This window comes from Micromys minutus, assembly GCF_963924665.1.
Source record: "Micromys minutus genome assembly, chromosome: 5".
NCBI lineage: Eukaryota > Metazoa > Chordata > Mammalia > Rodentia > Muridae > Micromys > Micromys minutus.
The window spans coordinates 67,741,160-67,761,660 of record NC_137974.1 but is presented as its reverse complement, the minus strand read 5'-3'; the positions used below and the strand labels follow the sequence as shown (position 1 = coordinate 67,761,660).

Genomic DNA, 20,501 nt, shown 5'->3' with positions numbered 1-20,501 from the left:
GTTATAAGTACAAAGGTAGGGGTGTTTTCACAGTAAATGACATTTATGAAATCATGGAGTCACGTGTTTATAAGATGAAGGATTGAATATAATGCCTCTGCTTGAAACTTGAAATTAACCTTATGTTAGGATTTAAATTATTATCTTAAGGAGAAGAATATATGTTGGAAATAGTAACTGTTACTCAGGATTTGTGTATATGTGTGTCAGAATTACTTCTGTTCTTGTGAATAATGAAAATACCTGCAATCTTTTTTTATTACAGTGCATGCAAGATATGGGAAATACTAAAGCAAGACTACTTTATGAAGCCAATCTTCCAGAGAACTTTCGAAGACCACAGACAGATCAGTATCCTTTGCATTTGTGTAGTGTATGTGTAAAATGAGGTAGCACACATTTACCGTTAATATTGTACGTTGGTATTTAGGAACAAGTGAACTATATCAAAGTATCATTAACTAAAAATGGAAATTACCTACACAGGGGTACATATAATTCCTCCAGTGTTCAGGAAGTAGAGAGGTAAAGTTCTAACTTACAGGTTTGCTACATAGTGAGAACCTGTTCATGAAAACCAGGAGTGGACAACAGAGCCCACTTTCTGAGTGGTTTTGAGGTAAGTAGTTCATGGGAAATGAGAGCAATCAAACCAGTGGAGCCCTTCTTTAAGTGATTTCCTTGGTATTGGAAAAAAAATAATGTTGTAATGCATTTTAGTGTTTTCTAAATGCATTTCTGTTAATAATTAGGAAAGTCTTAATGCTTTTATCCCCCCTTAGTCCTTTGTTTTTATAAAACAGTATTAAACTTTGACCTTGTATAAATTTTTTTCTTAATATTCTTTTCTAAGATAATTCTGAAAAGCTTTCTGGTCGTAAATGGAAACCTTAGTTATGGCTACTGAACTCGTGCATTCCTTGTCTTTGCAAGAAAAAAATTTGGCCACTATTTTACTATATAGGAAATTCTGAGTTTTGCCCATTCATGATATTGCTGGTAAGGTAGGAAAAGTCATGTTGGAATCAGCCACTTAATCCTTCTGAGTTGTTAGTTCATTTATGATGTGAAAATAGCCATTACATTGCTGTACATTACATTACAGTACCTTCACCGGGTGTTGGAAAGAATTAAAAAAACAGTGTGTGGTGTTTTCTGAGTACTGCATGCATGCTAGCCTACTGCAGAACGAGCCTGAGCTAACCATGGGTGCTGCAGGCGGCAGTGTGGGGTTTACAGTTATGTTGGGCTGATGTGTTTGTTTGGTGAGTAAGTTTTCTTGAAATAAATACACTTTCTGTGGACAAGTAGGTTATGGAACATGTACCAAACAGGATGAGGAAATGGAGACAGAGGAATAGTGAAATTAGAGTGGGCCATTTGTAGGGGAATGAAGGGACATGCACATGGGACTGAACACACTTTTTCCTTAACTTGTCTCTCTTCAGAGCAGTAGAATTTTTCATCAGAGATAAATATGAAAAGAAGAAATACTATGATAAAAATGCCATAGCTATCACAAATGTAAGTAAAGCTTCATCTTTCACTAATTGATGTTTGTTAAGGAAATTTCAAAACATACAGCTCAATTTGTTTATTATAAAACATGTTAGCTGAAACTATTTAAATATTGGGATTTTTTTTTTCTCACAATGTTGAGACCTTGTAAAGCAGGATGGGTTCAGCTTACTTGACTGTGGTGGGTTGAGTATGCTTGGCCTAGGAGTGGCACTATTAAGAGGTGTGGCCTTGTTGGAGGAAGTGTGTCACTTTGGGGGTGGGCTTTGAGACCCTCCTTCCTGGAAAATAGTCTCCTGACTGCTTTGGGATGAGGATGGAGAACTCTTGGCTCCTCTAGCACCATGTCTACCTGCATACTGCCCTGCTTCCCAGTATGATGATTGATAATGAACTGAACCTCTGAAATATAAGCTAGTTCCAATTAAAGTTGTCTTTTATAAGAGTTGCTTTGGTCATGGTGTCTCTTCTCAACAGTGGAAACCCTAACTAAGACATTGACCTTTCATTAAAGGAATTAATTATGTAATTAAAGAGAAGACAAAGCCACCAATTGGAAAAAAAAAAAAAGAGGGGAACAAAAATTACTTTGCACATTCTAGAAGTGAATGATACGGAAAATTTGCAGTCTGTTTTCCCTCTGGAATTATGCTAAGTTTATTGAGACATGAAGAATATCCCAAGAGTGTATTAATGCTGGATACTTCCCCTGACTATTAGCAAACATTATGTTAATAGTTCTTACCTTACCGTAGTAATCAAATATACAAACCAACTGCTTCTATTTAGATTTTATTTCTGATCAAAATTTCTCCTCTCAGTTAATTATGTAAAGTTAATTGCCTTTATTGTGAAATCAACTTTTGGTGTTTGGTCCCTTGTTTAGTAAGCAAGCCTTAAAGTAGTTCTTCTTTCAGAGTCACTAGTCATGCAGTTCTGAAACACTAGTTCCTATCTCAGTCTGCAGGTAAACTGGCCTTTTAATTCTTGCTTAGTTACTTTTCTTGCCATGGTGAAGCACCATGGCGAAGGAAACTTATAGAAGGAAGGGTTTATTTTGTGCTTACTGCTGAGTTCCAGTGACATCAGTTTATCACAGGAGGGGAGTATGGTGGTAGGCAGCCATGACAACTGGGGCTGGAAGCTGAGAATTAAAAGCTTGCATCTCAGACTCAAGCAAAGAGAGAAAACTGGAGATGCCCAAATCTTCAAATCTTGTGGCCACACCTCTTAAGCCTTCCCAAGCAGCCACCAGTAGGGATGCAAGTGTTAAGATGCCTGGGATTTTTGGAACTGAGATAACCCTGTAGTCCTTTGAACTACACCTTCAGTGGGCATAATAGACAAAAGCCATCGAAGGATAAATAAAACCAACAGTATTGAGAATGATGCTTATAATGTGCTTAAATTTAAGGCTCATTTAATCCTTAAGTGAAGTAATTATATACTTAACATTCATATGAAATAGTAAATTATTTAAAATATTTCATAAAACATACTACTTTATATTAGATTCTGAAACATAATATTCTAAACCTTTTTACTTGAAATTGTGTTTTTTATTCTCAGCAAGTTGGAGGTTAGGATTATATAGTAATTTCTAAGGGTTTTATTTTTTTGATGAAAGATGTTTTTCCCTCATAGATATAAGATATGGTTTGTTAGGATAATTTTTTATTCCTAGGAGACATGTGATAAAATACAATATTTAGGACTAAATATTATGGTATTTGTAACCCAATTTTAAATGGTTCAGTGAATTCTGGCAGTCTGCATGTATATGTGTATTTGTGTGAAGAGAGAACAAACATGACATGTTGTTAACATGTGATGAATATTAGTGATGTTTATACAGTCATGGATACTGTATTTTTCCCTTTTTTATAGGCTTAGAAGTAAAACATTTTAAAGTGAAAGATTATGTACTGCTGAGCTTGTATTACCAATGAAGTGAAAAATCCAGGAGTTATTTACATGTAACCCTAGCTCACGGTCTTCTAGAATACTAAGTAGAGGGTAGACCAGATTTTAAAACTATGTGACAGACTCTGAGACCGTATGTCTAAGTTCTGTCCTGAGTAGTATTGTGTGGCTACAGCTGTATTAGCTGTACTCTGAGCAAGAGCTGTATTGCATGACTGTTGAGTTTTATGTGGCTGTAACTCCCCTGTTAAAAGCTCTAATTTGCTTTAGTCATATTTTTTTTAATAAATTATTTGTTTTCTGTTTCAGATGTTAATCTTAATGTCAGGATATGTTACTACTTTTATTTTCTTATTGTAAGAGTGGTCCATAAGGCAATTTCAAAACAACGTAAGGATTTGCTTCTTGATTTTCGATAACATATTTCAAAATGACAAAGTACAAAGCAATAAACAGCAGCCAAACAGTTGCAGTGAACGTCCTTTTTTCCCTAAAGGTTCGCACCTCTGCCCCTGCCTCAGCGCAGCTGTGAACCAAGCCATTGGAATCCATCATAAGAGTGAGAGGGGCGAGAATAGAATCTTCTTATTGTTAGGAATTTAGTTTTAGTTGTGAAGGATGCCTTCAGTAGGCTGCCCTGGTGATGCTGACCTAGACTCTTAGCCAAGAGGCTGAGTCCAAAGTCAAGGTCTGCCTGGTCTACAGAGTGAGTTCAAGCCCAACTTGGGCTACGTACCAGTGAAGAACAATCAGTGAATACTTGGATTTTTAGAACAAGCCACTTGAGATCAAAAAGAAAGAACTCCTAATGTGAGCATTTGAACTAGAGGGTCTAAAATGTCCCACAAGTCCATAGAGGAGAATGGAGTTGAGAGCAGGAGCTGAAGGTGACTGACTGTAGCCAGAGCAGGGAAGGAAAGGACTCTGTCCTTACGTCATGTGTGGAAACTACTGAAGATGAAGTTTGCATGTGAGGAATGGACTGGGGCACTTGGGACTCCCAGGTCACAGTGGCCTCTCCACAGAAGCAGTGTACTTCCAAGAGAACACACTTGCCTCTCTTTTCTCTTACACCTCCCAAAGAGGACAGCAGTCACTTTTATAATAGATTTTCCTTTTGTTTCTGGATATTCTGAATACCCCTCTCTCTTCTCATGTTTTTATGTTCTGCTTTTAAAAAAATGTAGAAAGTTTTATGATACAAGTTATCTTATGTTTTTAATTCCACATTTATATGAAATTTAATAAATATCTCTAGGAACCACCAACATGCTGTACAGGACAGTTTGAACCAATTCTCTCTCTGCTTTTAGTTAGCATCTCATTATCTACCCCCTGGCCTGGAATTCAAAATGATCTACCACCCTCTGCCTCTTAGTGCCGTAGATTAAAGGTGTATGCCACCATTCCTAGCTAGTTTGACCTTCTCATAGTGGAAAATCTATATTTCCCTGTGATGTGCATTTTTATAGGGCTTGGTTTAATATTAATTAAGTGGCTGGTTTACACAATTACAGCATATCCAACACTATATAAGGGGGAAATACACTTCTGAAGTGATCAAGAACTATTGTCATTACTAGCAGATCGAAGGAGGACTTGGCACCTTGTATGATTTTGACATTTATATAATGGGTCATCTACAATAGCAACTCCAAATCCCCATAGGCACTCCCAGGATGACAGGGAAAAATAGAGACATCAGCTTTATGGCTAAAGATCTGCCATGTGTGTTGTACACATTCAGTTATAGTATTGCTGTAAAGAGAGCAAGCAGTTAAATAATGCTTCTGTTGACCATCTATGCATGTAGACCTTGGATAGGAAGATGTGTGCAAAGTTTTCAGGAGAATTCTGTCTCGGTGCTTCAGAGTCACCCAGCAGGGCGGCACCAGGACTTCTGTCTGCATGTCCACCTTCAGGTGATATGAACACATTACTGTAGTAAGTCTCCTGCTACGCAGCTGTTACACTCACCCAGGCTTTCTCCCACTCTTAGTTTCTGCTTTCTTAAACATCAGGTTAAAAATGTAATTAACTGTTTTATTTTTACTTTTTTCTTGCTTCAAGCTTCTAGAGTTTTAATGGTAGCCCTTGATTGAAATGAATTATCAGAGAAAATTATACTTCAAGTAATTTTGTTATGATCTTGTATAAATACAACTTAAATTTTATAGCTTAGAAAAATCATTTTAAATATATATGATTCTCTACTTTGTCTTTTTAAATATTTCACCTAGACATTGTTTTTAAAACATGCTGATTCTTGATGCAGTATTTTACTTTGTTAACATTCTTTTAACTACTTTATCAGAAATGCATGAATGTTTGTTTCTTCTGATAGCTGTTGGTTTTGATCACCACAGTCTCTTCTTTTTCCTTCCTCACTTTGCATCTGCACATCTAGATTTCCTCTTCTGATGCCCCTCTTCAGCCTTTGGTATCCTCTCCTTCTCTGCAAGCTGCTGTTGATAAAAACAAATTAGAGGTATAGTAATGTTTTCCGCATGTGCATTTGTACTGTTCATTGCTAGGTGGGCTTCCCCTCACAATGCTATGATTTAGGATAACCAATATATTCATGTTTAGAATGATCTCCAGAATGAAAACCACCAAATACGTTAATTTATATTTAACTTCAGAGTGACTGATTTGGAAACTACTACTATAGTAGCAGTTAAGTAACTTCTTTGTTGTTCTATTTATCACTACCTTAGGAATTCTAAAAATACATTGTTGTTGAATTCTTCGATTTGTAGGTTTTTGGTTAAAAACAAAACAAAAACCCCAACCCTTTCCTGACTATGGTGTTTTTGCTATGAGCATTTGAAAGCTAATGTCGGATTTTTTTTTTTTGAAGAAATATCAACTGTTATATAGAAAAAATATGTATTTTATGGGATCATGAATTTAGAATGGTCAGTGATGATTGTTAGAGTATATTCTGAGTGAAGATGGTAAGATAAGTTACAACCACTCTGTATTCTTCAAGTCTCGTGTGCATATATTTGAAAGTTTTAATTTCCTTTGATTCTGCTTTTTCCTATACTTACTTCTTGATAAATGGCATGCTAGACTTGTGGAACACAAAGCCAAATAAGATACAACTATATCCTTGCCAACTTTACAGTCTAATGGGGGCAAATAGGTAACTATGTAGCAGTTTGTAATGTAGTGTATGTATGCTGTGATTGACAGAGCTCAGCTACTATAGAAAATATACTTCGGATGCAGTTTGTATTCTGCATAGGCACTTACTAGCTCTAAGGATCAGTAGGTATTTCAGATAGAGAAACAGCTTGTGGAGAAAGTTTTATGGTTGAAGTGCTGTGTTTATGGACTTCCAGGTTGAATAGTATGAAGAAAACAGGAATGCAAGGGGGAGAGAAGTAGAGGGAAAGGCCTTAGCAATCCACTGAAGGCGATTGGCCTTAATCTGAAGGCTGTGGGTACTTTAACAATGAGTGTTAAGGGGAAAGAGATGAAGGATCAGATTTTCTACTGGCTCTTGGGGAAGTGAATTTTATGGTAATAATTAAAGAAAAGCCTTACAAACCAGGCTTAATCTAGGGATAGATTATAGAGGAAAGAAGAGTGTAGTTTTGAGATGTCTTGAGGTGGACTGTGTGATATTTAATAACTGGAGGGGGTGCCTGAGAAGCTTTTGTTTCCATTCCCAACTTCAGCATTTCCATGTGATAGTAACCCACAGTGAGGTAAGGATGCAAGCTGGAAAGAAGGATCTGACTTGGAAAGAGAAAAGGAAGAGGAGAGGAATGAAAAGTTGGGCATGTTAAGTTTGATGTTACAGATTCTTGGTAGATACTTGGACATACAGCTTACAACTCAGAGCTATAGAGGTATGGGAAGTAGGGGCTAAATAGCTGAACCACCAAAGCCATTCCCATGAGAATAGCAAGTTCGCAGAGAGTTAGCAGGCTCTGGTGATTTGAGTGGTCATTTTAAGTTTTGGGGGCTCTTGTCCTGTTCTCTTCTTCCCCCCCTTTCTATTTTTAACCTGTTTCTTCCTCTTTCTTTCATTTTCCTTTTCTTCTTTCCCCATTCCTTTTCTTTCCTCTCCTCCCTGTTCTTTCTTTTTCTACTTTCATATTCTTCCTTCTCTTTTTCTTCTTCCTCCTCTCTTCTTTTTTAGCTTTTGTTCTGTGTATACGAGTCATCTCTGGTCCTGTTTTATCCCAAGCTGTTAATGTTGCCTCTAAGCCCAGGTCATTCTGCAACTGAAATTAGCCTTTTCATTAGCAGAGATTCTAGTCAAGGCATGCTCTTTGTCCCTGTAACTAGGCGCATTTATTTTGGGTGATTTTATATATGCCCACCAGTCATGGTGATTGAGATATCAGCCTTTTCCATTTATGATGTTTTCCTTGAAAAATAACTGTGTTTCTGAAGGGGTTGCTGTATTAAAATATCATATGTGATGTAGCTTATGAACAACAGTAATCTATTTCTCACAGTTCTGGAGGCTGTAAAGTTCAAGACCAAGGCCATGTGTCTAGTGTGGGCTCCCTTGCTTATTCTAGAATGACATCTTGCTGGGATTTCACTTGGTGAAATGGGTAAGACTCACCCTGGGGCCTCTTACAAGGACACTAATCCCAGTCATAAGGGTTCCACTCTTGTGACTTAATCACCTCCCAAGGGCCCTCAACTCTTAATACTGTCTCATCGTGGTGGGGATTTAGTCTCAACATACATATTTTGAAGTGGCCACAAACATCCCAACCATAGAAATAACTAACAGCTCTGAGAGATGAAGGAGCAATTTACTTAGCTTTCAACATGGGGCAGCTTTTCTCACTAAACATTACTAATTATATCTAGAAGACGTTTTATAACTTGTAAAAGACTTTTTGCTTGTTTTATTTTTCTTATAATGTAGGGATAATTGCTTATTTCATAAATTTGTTGTGAGGATGAAGTAAGTTCACAACAATGCTTAGCACACCGAGGTTCAGTAACTGTTAGCTGTAACATAGGGAACAACACAGGTGACCCTGATGCTCCACTGTGCTTCAGTGAGCAGTGATGCTCCATTGCTTCTCATCCAGGGCCCATCAGCACAAAGGGATGCTGATTACTTGCATGTTTTGAGCACTAGTTTCCTAAGTTTTGTTTCGTCATTTGTAAGAAAATAGCATTGACAACAGTTGTTTCAAATAGTTTTTCTAACCATTAAGTTGGACACTGCGGAAGTGTGCATAGATGTATTTTGGAAATGCAGGTTTGGTGTGGGTTTTTGTTGAGTCAGATAGAGATGATGCTTCTAGTTGACCACCAGAGGCTTATGTTTTACTTCTACTCTGAACTCCCAAGTAGTTGGACAGATCAAAAAGTATTCTAGAAACAACCTACTTCCTAGATGGCTTGTTCTAGACCCGTTTGATATTTGGTAGTTGGAATAGATTGCTCTTTATGCGTTAGCACTTGAGGTATTTAGAAAGTACAATTTTATGTTAAATAATTTTGTTCTTGGAAAGCATGTTTGAAACAGATGGCTTGAGAGGATTGGAGTCTTATAATGAGCCTTAAATAGAAAGTTTCAATCTAGGGTTGCTCTAGTTTGCTTCTCTGTTGCTATAATGAATACCTTGACCAACATCAGTTTAGGGGAAGAAAGAGTTGATTTAGACTTACACTTGTAGGTCTACTCAGGGAAGTGGGAAGACAAACCTAAGCAGGAACTCCATGCCAAACATGGAGGAATACTGTTTGTTTGTGGTGTTAGCTTTCTTACATGGCACAGGCCCTGCCTGTGGGGAGAATCCCCTCACAGGGGGCTAAGCCCTCCCACATCAGTCAAGGCAAGCTTTCCTAGGTATGGCCACAGACTGGTCTGACAAAGGCAGTTGTTCAGGTGAATCACCCTCTTTGCAACTAACTATATGTTTCTAATTGATAGCAAATAACCAAGACAAGGTTCTGGAGGCTTAGTGTATAATCTCATTGTGCCATGTGTCCACTGTGTGTTGGTGTCTCTATGCAAGTGCACTCCCCAGTTTACTATGACTCACTGTGCTTGCAACTGAAAGGAGAGGGTACTAGGAGACGTAGACCATAAATAAACTTGTCATTTTAAAAAAAATTTGGATGAGTACCAAAGTTTCTTTCTTTTTTATATTTTGCCACAGGTATTGAATGTATAATTTCTCATATTGGTGTCCTGCTTTATAGTTTAAAACTATTTGAGGTTTTTTCATACCTTTTAAAAATAAGTGTACATTAAATTTATGTTGACTTTAATGAATACCTAAAGTCACTGTATAGCTATTATCTATCAGTGATTAACTGAATGTTGTTATCACATTAAGATCTCTCGTCTGACTTCCTTTTAATCGCTTTACTCCTGTGCATAGAGGTAGTTAACACTCAGGCCTGTCCACCATTATCACTGTCAGGACTGTTTATGTGTGCAAGCATGTGCTTTAGATTATTTTACTATTTTGTAGTTGTATACTGGTATTCATATTTTCAAAGAACGTGTTGTTGTTTGAACTTTATGTGAATGGTACCTGTCCATTGGAGCTTGGGTAGTCCACATCATAGCCTAGGAATTGTACTGCTCTCTGCTGATTGGGCCGTGGAAAATAAGTCAGCACTGACAGAGGCCACCTCACACTTGAAGGCAGCTACAGATTTGCTCTGTGCATAGCGTGACTGGTTTATGTACTTGTCATTTAAAATCAGTCTCTCTCTTGTTATTGTGAATTCTCCGTGGAGTACAGACTGGGAACACCATAACAGCATCCTCGTAGTGCTGTAACTGTTCACATCAGTCATTCCGTTCTGGCCCCAGGCACTGTCCTTAGTATTTCTAACGAGAAACTTTGTATATCTGTTTAGGAATACATAAAACTGTGATAGTGGCTGGACAATATTTTGTGTTTACTTTGGAAATTAAGATAATTTTGTATTTTAACTCCCGTGTTTTCCTGATACAGTATTACTTTATCTATATCACAATGAAAGTCTGTCCTGTGAACATGTGCTCATGCCTGTAATCCAAGCATTTGGGAGGCAGGCAGAGCTCGAGTTCCAGGACAGTCTGCTGTATAGATTGAATTCCAGGATAGCCAGGGCTAACTACTGACACACTGTCTCAAAAGGAAAACTAAAGTTCTGTCAGTTGGTTTACTTCTTATACATACATAATTTATGTGTGTATGTGTGTGTCTATTTATACACACACATACACACAGATAGTTGTATAGACTGGTATAAACATCAGAAGTTGCTGAATGGAGTTCTCACTATTTAAAACAAATCCTGAAGTTTATATTGTTTCACTCCTTAAGTTTTGAGTAGTCTTTTGTATTATCATTTAGCATGTAACTTAATGAGAAAATGAAATTGCTTTTGACTTTCAGATTTCAATAGCATGTGGACAATAGAAACACTTGATATGTCTGTCTTTCTCAAATGATGAGCTAAACTAATAAAACAAAAATGAACTAAAAGCTTCTAAAAGTTTTAAAATGTAAACTTATGAAAACTTTGGGCTATGTTTTAGAAAGAAAAGGAAAAAAAAAAGGACGAGAAAAAGAGAGAAAAGGAGCCAGAAAAGCCTGCCAAACCACTAACAACTGAAAAGGTAATGCTTCTTTTTAAAAAGTAATCAAAGATTACCATCTTATTGTTTGCCTATATTAAACACTTTCTGAATATTTATGTAATTCCAAACATTAGCCTTTCAGCAAGTAATTATACAGTTAATCCTCTGTACTGAGCATAGCCTTCTGCAGATGATTTCTAGTCAGATATAAATGTGGGTGTACAACATCTGAGATCCTCACAAAAAAAGTGTTCTCTTCCGAGAGACCCGTGCATAGTGAGACTGCAGTAGACGTTGACAAGATGAAGAGATCAGCCCTGAAAGCTCAGAGAGGATTTCATGCTTCCTAACGGATGAGCTAAATCTTGAGTAGTTTCATTGTGGATGGAAAGAAGACAGTTTTAGAAACTGTAAGTAAAGTGTGAGTTTGGACAAATCTGTGTCTGCATCTGAGGAGCAGTAAAAAGGACAGCTAGAGTGATAGAGTGTGCTCACATCATGGGCATTTATTTTCTGGTTGAGGAGAGGCTCTGGGGTACTCTTCCTTTCTGTTCTCTTTCTTTGTCCCCCTCTTCTATAGCTCAGACCAACACAAGCTCTTTTCTTAAAATTGTAAGTGTTGTGTGTGTTCTAGCAAATGTATTTACTTCCACCAGAGTGCATGGAGATCAGAGGACAACTTGGTTGGTTCTCACCTTCCACCATATGGGTTCTGTTGATTGAGCTAATCAGCCAGGCTTGGAAAGAGACATCTTCAGCAGACATGTGTTCTACCATTTCATTAGCTACAGGCCAAACACTTAGCTCCTTTCTGAGCCTCTTAATTGCTAGGCTGATAGGTGTGTGTCAGTCCCTGGCTAATATGTGGGTTTCTAAAGGTGATTGTGCACCTAATTTAGCACCTTTTTCTTTTCAAGATTATTTTGGCAGTAGTATATAAGAAAGGTGTGATACACAAGCTAGAGTTAAGGAGAACATCATTTTTCTAAAGAAACTGGCTGTATAATTAATTGTGGTGTGTTGGTTTTGAATGTTTTTCATCATACATGTGTGGAAACATGGAAAGAGAATGATTAGTAAGGCAATGTCTTTGATGTTACCTTTTGAAAATTTAAAAATCAACTTTATTGAAGCCTAAATTACATGTATAGTGTTTATTGGTTCTGTCTCTAGTTAGTGATTGGAACGAATGCTACCCTCAAAGAGAGTTATATACTAGTCTTAAGCATTGAATATCTATGAAGTCTTTAGGACTCCACCTCCTCAAATGTCCACCACCTGACCTGGACATTTGAAAGGTTGATTATGAGTAAGTAACTATGAGCTTGAGATAAAAATTTTACAGTGAAGATGGTCTACTGTGTTCTTACTATTTTACATGGTGTAATCCAGAAAGCATTGAGTGGCTGAGGTAAGTTACTGCCTTATAGAAAGCAATATGAGATGACATCAATAGTTAATTAACTATATAGGAAAGTACTTGATTCCTAGCGTGAGGGACTGGGTTTCTAGTAAAGTAACTAAAATGATAAAGATTGTATGTATACATCATGGTGTAGATATAAGTCATATTTTAAGTTCTGTTAACAGGCTTTGTAGTAAATTTGAAACGTTTTTCCCCATGGAATTCCTGAAATGTTTTTATAGTCTTTTAAAGTTTTATTGCAAGTTAAACAATGAAATAAGGAAGAAATCCAATTACTTTATATGCAAAGCTTTCATTTCCTACCTAATGGATGAAAGCCTTTTGCTCAATAAGCATGCTAGCTTTAACAATCACTCTTGTAAATTAGAAATTTTCTTAAATAGAAAATGAGGAAATACCTTCTCAGTGAATGCTTTGATAGAAAGTAGTTTTATGGCGTTAACACTTACTGTCAAGAATAGTGCAGCAAGGTATAGGCTCACCAATTAAATTAGAGCTGTTGTTGAGAAGAATGGAATCCTCTAGAACTTTACTGAGTACCTCAGGTGATTTGCACTGAGAAGCCATTTTGAGCCCTTTAGACATACTATTTCATAGTCATGCCCAGTGCCTGAGGTTGATGTGATTATTCTTTTTTATTTTTAATTGTATTTCCTTCTATGAATATTTTATTCCCTCCTTTAAGAAGAACTGAAGCATCTACTCTTTGGTTTTCTAAATTCTTGAGCTTCATATGGTCTGCAAATTGTATCTTGGGTATTTCCAGCTTTTTGCCTAATATCTACTTATCAGTAAGTGCATACCATGTGTGTTCTTTTGTGACTGGGTTACCTCACTCAGGATATTTTCTAGTTCCATCCATTTGCCTAAGAATTTCATGAAGTCATTGTTGTTAATAGCTGAGTAGTGCTCCATTGTGTAAATGTGCCACATTTCCTGTATCCATTCCTCTGTTGAAGGACATCTGGGTTCTTTCCAGCTTCTGGCTATTACAAACAAGGCCTCTGTGAACATAGTGGAGCATGTACCCTTGTTATATGTTGGGGCATCTTTTGGGTATATGCGTAGGAGTTGTATAACTGGGTCCTCAGGTAGTACTATGTCCAGTTTTCTGAGGAACCTCCCAGCTTACTTCCAGAGAGGTTATACCACCTTGCAATCCCATCAGCAATGGAGAAATGTTTCTCTTTCTCCACATACTCACCAGCATCTGCTGTTACCTGAGTTTTTGGTCTTAGCCATTCTGACTGGTGTGAGGTGGAATCTCAGGGTTGTTTTGATTTGTATTTTTTTGATGACTAAGGATGTTGAACATTTATTTAGGTGCTTCGCAGCCATTTGCTATTCTACAGTTGAGAATTCTTTATTTAGCTTTGTATCACACTTTTTAATTTTATTCTCTGGAGTCTAACTTCTTGAGTTCTTTGTATATATTGGATATTAGCCCTCTCTTGGATGTAGGATTGGTAAAGATCTTTTCCCAATCTATTGGTTGCTGTTTTGTCCAAATGACAGTGTTCTTTGCCTTACAGAAGCTTTACAATTTTGTGAGGTCCCATTTGTCAATTCTTGGTCTTGGAGCATAAACTATTGGTGTTCTGTTCAGGAAAATTTCCCCTGTGCCTATGAGTTCTAAGCTCCTCTCCACTTTCTGTTCTATTAGTTTAAGTGTACCTGGTTTTATGTGGAAGTTTTTGATCCACTTGAACTTGAGCTTTGTACAAGGTGGTAAGAATGGATCAATTTTCATTCTTCTGCATGCTGACCTCTAGTTGAACCAGCGGCATTTGTTGAAAATGCTGTCTTTTTTTCCACTGATGGTTTTAGCTCCTTTGTCAAAGATCAAGTGACCATAGGTGTGTGGGTTCATTCTGGATCTTCAGTTCTATTCCATTGATCTACCTTCCTGTCTGTACCAATACCATAATACTGTGTAGTTTTTATGACTATCGTTGTGTAATTCAGCCTGCGGTCAGCAATGGTGATTACCCAAGAACTTCTTTTATTGTTGAGAATAGTTTTTTCTATCCTGTTTTGTTTTGTTTTTATTCCAAATGAATTTGCAAATTGTTCTTTCCAACTCTATGAAAAATCGAGTTGGAATTTTGATGGGGATTGTATTGAATCTGTAGATTGCTTTTGGCAAAATGGCCATTTTTACAATGTTGATCCTGCCAATCCATGAGCATGGGAGATCTTTCCATCTTCTGAGATCTTCTATTTCTTTCTTCAGAGACTTGAAGTTCTTGTCATACAGATCTTTGATGTGCTTGGTTAGGGTCACACCAAGGTGTTTTTTATTGTTTGTGACTATTGTGAAGGGTGTCATTTTTCTAATTTCTTTCTCAGTCTGTTTATCCTTTGAGTAGAGGAAGGCTACTGATTTGTTTGAGTTAATTTTTTTATTCAGCTACTTTGCTGAAGTTGTTTATCAGGTTTAGGAGTTCCTGGTAGAATTTTGGGGTCACTTAAGTATACTATCATATTATATCATTTTGACTTCTACCTTTCCAATCTGCATTCCTTTGACCTCTTTTTGTCATCTAATTGCTCCGGCCAGGACTTCCAGTACTATATTGAATAGGTAGGGGGAGAGTGGGCAGCCTTGTCTAGTCCCTGATTTTAGTGGGATTTCTTCAAGTTTCTCTTCATTTAGTTTGATGTTGACTACTAGTTTGCTGAATATTGCTTTTATATGTTCAGGTATGATCCTTGAATTCCTGATCTTTCTAAGACTTAACAGGGAGGAGTGTTCAATTTTGTCAAATGCTTTCTCAGAATCTAATGAGATGATCATGTGTTTTTTTTTTTTTTTTTTTTTTTTTTTTTTTTTTTTTTTTTTGAGTTTGTTTATATAGTGGATTATGTTGATGGATTTCTGTGTATTGACCCATCCCTGAATCTCTGGGATGAGTCTACTTGATCATGATAAATGCTCGTTTTGATGTGTTCTTGGATTTGGCTTGTGAGAATTTTATTGAGCAATTCTGCATCAATATTCATAAGGGAAATTGGTCTGAAGTTTTCTATTTTTTTCTTTACAACTTTATTTAAAAAAAGAAAGATACATGTACATATTTTTAAAAGCTTTTTGGTATAAAACTATTTGAATATATTTTTGTCCGTACTTGATTCTTTTAAAGGTTTGATAGTATGCATTGAAATCTTACTAGTTACCATAAGCATAAAAGTACTTGTATAACAGAACGTAACATGGAAGCAGTCAAAGTTTTCTTGGTGTATATAGATTAAACATAATGATTTTTGAATACCAAAAATTGCCACAAGGCTATAGTTTTAGCCCTTGAATTATTAACGATTTAAGGTCTAGGTGTACCACACTCTGAGAGGGTGCTATACACTTATTTTTTTTCTAAGAAGGACTGAGGCTTTTACTTTTTGGCCTTTGGGTTTTTTTTTTTTTTTTTTTTTTTTTTTTTTTTTTTTTTTTTTTTTTTTTTGAGCTTCATATGGCCTGTGAGTTCTTTTCTGGGTTATTCAGAGCTTTCTGGGGTTAGTATCCAATTATCAGTGACTGCATATTATATCTGTTCTTTTGTGACTGGGTTACCTCACTCTGGATGATATTCTCTAGATATATCCATTTTCCTAGGATCTATTCATTGAAGAGAGATCCTATTGAAGAGTGGGAAGTTGAAGTCTACCACTAGTATTGTTTGTGGTGCAGTGTATGCTTTGAGCTTTAGTAGTGTTTCTTTTATGAATGTGGGTGCCCTTGTATTTGGAGCATAGATAGATGTTCAGGATTTCTTTAGATTAGAGATTATTTTTTTCCTTTCATGAGTATTACATGACCTTTCTTACTTTTTTGATTACTTTTGGTTGATAGTTAATTTTATTCAATATTAAAATGGCTACTCCAGGTTGTCTTGGGACCATTTGCTTAGAAAATTGTTTTCCAACCTTTTATTCTGAGATAGTACATGTCTTTGTCTTGAGGTGTGTTTCTTGTATGCAGCAAAATGCTGGGTTCTCTTTAGGTATCCAGTCTGTTAGTTTTTATTGGGGAATTGAGTCAATTTATGTTAAGAGATACTAGGGACCAATGGTTGTTGTTTCCCGTTATTTTTGTTGTTAAAGTGGAATTATATTTGTGTGGGTATCTTCTTTTGGTTTTTTTGCAAGAAGATTATTTTCTTGCTTTTTCTAGGGTGTAGTTTTACTCCTTGTTTTGGAATTTCTATCTATTATTCTTATAGGGCTGGGTAATACTGTGTAAATTTGGTCTTGTCCTGGAATATCTTGGTTTTTCAATCTATGGTTATTGAGAGTTTTTCTGGACATAGCAACCTGGGCTGGCATTTGTGTTCTTTTAGGGTCTGAATGACTTCTCTCCAGGATCTTCTAGCTTTCATAGTCTCTGTTGGAAAATCTGGTGTAATTCTGATAGGTCTGACTTTATATGTTACTTGACCATTTTCCTACTATTTTTACTATCCTTTTTTTGTTTTGTGCATTTGGTGTTTTGACTAGTATGTGACGGGAGGAATTTCTTTTCTGCTCCATTCTATTTGGAGTTTTGTAGGTTTTCTTTAGATTAGAGATTTTTTTCCCCTATAATTTTATTAAAGATATTTACTGGGACTTTAAGAATCTTCACTCTCTTCTATACCCATTATTTCTAGGTTTGGTCTTCTCATTGTGTCTTGGATTTCCTGAATATTTTGGGTTAGGAGCTTTTTTGCATTTTTCATATTCTTTGACTGTTGCATCAATGATTTCTGTGGTATCTTCTGTTCCTAAGATTCTCGTTCCTTTCTCTTGTATTGTTAGTCTTGCTTGTATCTATGATTCTTGATCTCTTTCATAGGTTTTCTATTTTCAGTGCTGTCTCCCTTTATTATTTCTCTATTGTTTTTATTTTCATTTTTAGGTCTTCAATGGTTTTGTTCAATTCCTTCTTAGGTTTGGTAGTGTTCTCTTGTATGTTTTTATCTGAGTTATTTATGTCCTCCCTCAAGTCCTCTATCATCATCATAAGATAGGATTTTAAATTGAATCTTGCTGTTCAGGTGTGATGGGATATCCAGGACTAGCTGTAGTGGGAGAACTGGGTTCTGATGATGCCAAGTAGCATTGGTTTTTGTTGCTTATGTTTTTGTGCTTGTCATCTGGTTATGTCTAGTGCTGCGTGCCCTAGGTGTCTCTGATTGGAGCCTGCCCTTCTTGAGATCCTGACTGTGTCAGAACTCCTCAGAGTCCAGGTGCTTATGTTATCCGGGGATCTTGAGTGTGTCAGAGTTCCTGGGAGTCAAGCTGCCTCTGAGATTCTGAAGTCCCAGTGTGACCAAACTCCTGATTTCCTTGAGTGTGTCAGAGCTCCAGTGCTCCTGGGTGTGTTTGATCTCCTGGGAGTTGAGTTTCCTCTGTGATCTGGGCCTGTTAGCACACCTGTGATCCTGCGTTCCTGTGATCTTGGGTGTGTTACAGTACCTGGGTGATGTGCTTTCTCTGGGTGTTGTGGGATTGGGTGGAGAACCAGCACCCAAGGTCTGCTCAGGGCTCAAGTTCAGACCTGATGTGATTATTCTTTATACTCATTTCATGAACCTGTAAGATACATGCTGGGCAATTTATTCCTGTTCATACAACCAGTAAGTCATAGCTAAGCTGAGACTCCACTGAGCAGCCCGCTTTGCCAGCATGTACTATGACCAGTAACACTGTGAACATAGTGTATTCTCTAACATCCAAAAGGAGGGGGAACAGGTGAGGGCATGAATCAACTCTTAAATTTCTAAGTGCTGTTTATTGTGCTTAGTGTGTTTCGTGTGAAATCCTGGGGATCTTCAATATAGTTATTATGCCAATTTAATATGTACTAATGCAAAAAAACATAAAGAAAATTCAGAAAAAAATTGGCTTAAGGTCACATATAATAATTGGTAGAGCCCTTGTTTCTAAAGGGTGGCTGCTGGGAAGGAGTGTATTGTCACCTTAGTTGCTGTTGCTGCTGTGAACAGATACCTGACATAAAAGAAACTTAAGGGTCTATTTGGTAACATGGTATAATAAAAAGAGTGTGGACTTGGAGTCAGGAAGAACTCAGCTATTATGATTAATTTAACTGGCTGTGATGATGCACACTGTAATGCCAGCAGCCAGAACAGGGAAGCAGGAACTTGAGGCCAGCCTGGGCTACATATTGAGACAACATAAAAAATATATAACAAAAGAAAAAGATCTCAGTTTATAGGTATTCTTACTTACACTTATGCCTAAAATTGAAGATATAGCTAATATATAACATATGCATATGGCGTGTGATAGACTGTAACAGGTTCTTGAAACATAAGAGTGAACAATCCCCTGCCTTGACATATACATCCTGAATTCCTTCCAGACATGTCTGCACTGGCCTCCAGCAATGTGTCAGTTACAGTTCAAAATTTCCTCCTTGAGAGTGGGTTTCTGTTCTCATAAACTGTACTGCATGTCTACCCATCTCTCCTGGTTTGGGAGCTATATAGTTTGCCTTATGACTTCATTTCACTGGTAAATCCAAAAGAGGTGATTGGTTTCACTTCCCCTCTTTGTACTCATTAAATCCAGCAGTTTTAGATTAGGTATGTGCTGTTGTCTGTATTAACTAGCCAGCAGATGATCAGCCATTATACTTGTTACCTATTGGAACAGGAAATGTCACGGGTATGACACCCGAAAACGAAGCTGTTGATTCTTAGTCTGTGGAAGAGCACTGTAAATCACAGGAAGGTTGGGAGGCCAAGCTTCTGCAAATATAACTGTAATTTGAATGGGATATCTACTGGTTGGGAATCGCCCTAGAGTTTATAAAATTGCTATCTGTGTAGACTTACATTCTTGCTTCTTGAAAACATTTGCTTAGTAGATTGTAGATCCACCTAACCCCGATCCTCGTATAGTTGACTCAGCTTTTCTAATAAGTGGTTCTCAACCTTCCTAACGCAGTGACTAATATACTTCCCTGTATTATGGTGGCCCAAACCACAAAATTATTTTCATTGCTACTTCATAACTGTAATTTTGTTACTGCCATAAGTCATAAATGTAGATCTCTGTGTTTTCTGATGGTCTTTGGTGACCCTCTGAAAGAGTTGTTTGATCCCCTAGGTTGAGAGCCACTGCCGTATTAGAAGGCAGCTTCACAGTGGGATGTTTATAAAGCCAATAAGTTGAAGTATAGTGCTTCCACATTACTGTTTCCAGTTTTGAGTTGGATATGAACTGTCAGCGGGGTAGTGGTGACATAAAGGGAGATGATGTCAGAATACCTTAGCAACATTTACTGTGGTCAGTTTCCTTTTCTTCTCCAAACAGCTAACAAGTGTGAATACTAGATAAGAAATAATATGTGATCTACTTCCTCAAAAGTATAATTTGCAGTCTGGCAGTGGTGGCGCATACCTTTAATTCCAGCACTGTGGAGGCAGAGGCAGGTAGATCTCTGTGAGACTAGTCTGGTCTACAGAGTGACTTCCCAACACCAAGTACTACACAGAGAAACCCTATGTCCAAGACACTAAAAAGTGTAACTTACTGGCAGGATGACTTTAGCAGGTGAAGACACTTGCTGCCAGGCCTCACCTGAGTTAACCCTAGACCCACATGGTAGAAAAAAGAACTGACTCGTAAAGTTGCTTTAACTGTCAGAGTCCTTTGAATTTCACACATGTTATGGTATGTACATACCCACACATACCAACAAAATAATCAAATAAAAAGAAATATAAAGAAATCTGGGCCTGGTGATATATTCTGTGGTCTCTGCTACTTGGGAGGTTGAGGCAGAAGGCCTGCAAGGTGAAGATCTACCTGGGCAACTTAGTGAGACTTTGGTCAGAATAAAAGTAAAGGTGTTAGTGTATCTCAGAGATATCATTTGCCTATCAGAGAAGATGCTAGGTGCAATCCCAAGTACTAAGGGGGAAAAAGGCATAATTTCATTTAGAGGTTAAATTTCTGTATTCATGATTTAGGGGCCTCATTGTATAGGAATTACCACTGTTAGTTCAAAGACTATGCTTACTTATTTAAAAATCATAACAAATGCTTTAGAATTTC

At 37.2% G+C, this 20,501-nt stretch overlaps 1 protein-coding gene across 3 annotated transcripts in view; it reads left to right on the top strand.

The window, feature by feature from the left end:
• The window catches only part of SMAP1 (small ArfGAP 1), a 75,150-nt gene that overhangs the window by 40,208 nt on the left and 14,441 nt on the right, over positions 1–20,501 (top strand). Inside the window, exons 3-6 of one of the 3 annotated variants that reach the window (XM_080916695.1) lie at positions 266–351; positions 1,449–1,524; positions 5,849–5,929; positions 10,970–11,050. In XM_080916695.1, the coding sequence (XP_080772821.1) occupies positions 266–351; positions 1,449–1,524; positions 5,849–5,929; positions 10,970–11,050 (324 nt within the window). The remainder of the gene's footprint in view (positions 1–265; positions 352–1,448; positions 1,525–5,848; positions 5,930–10,969; positions 11,051–20,501) is intronic. The other 2 variants (XM_080916696.1, XM_080916697.1) reach the window with 2 other exon arrangements.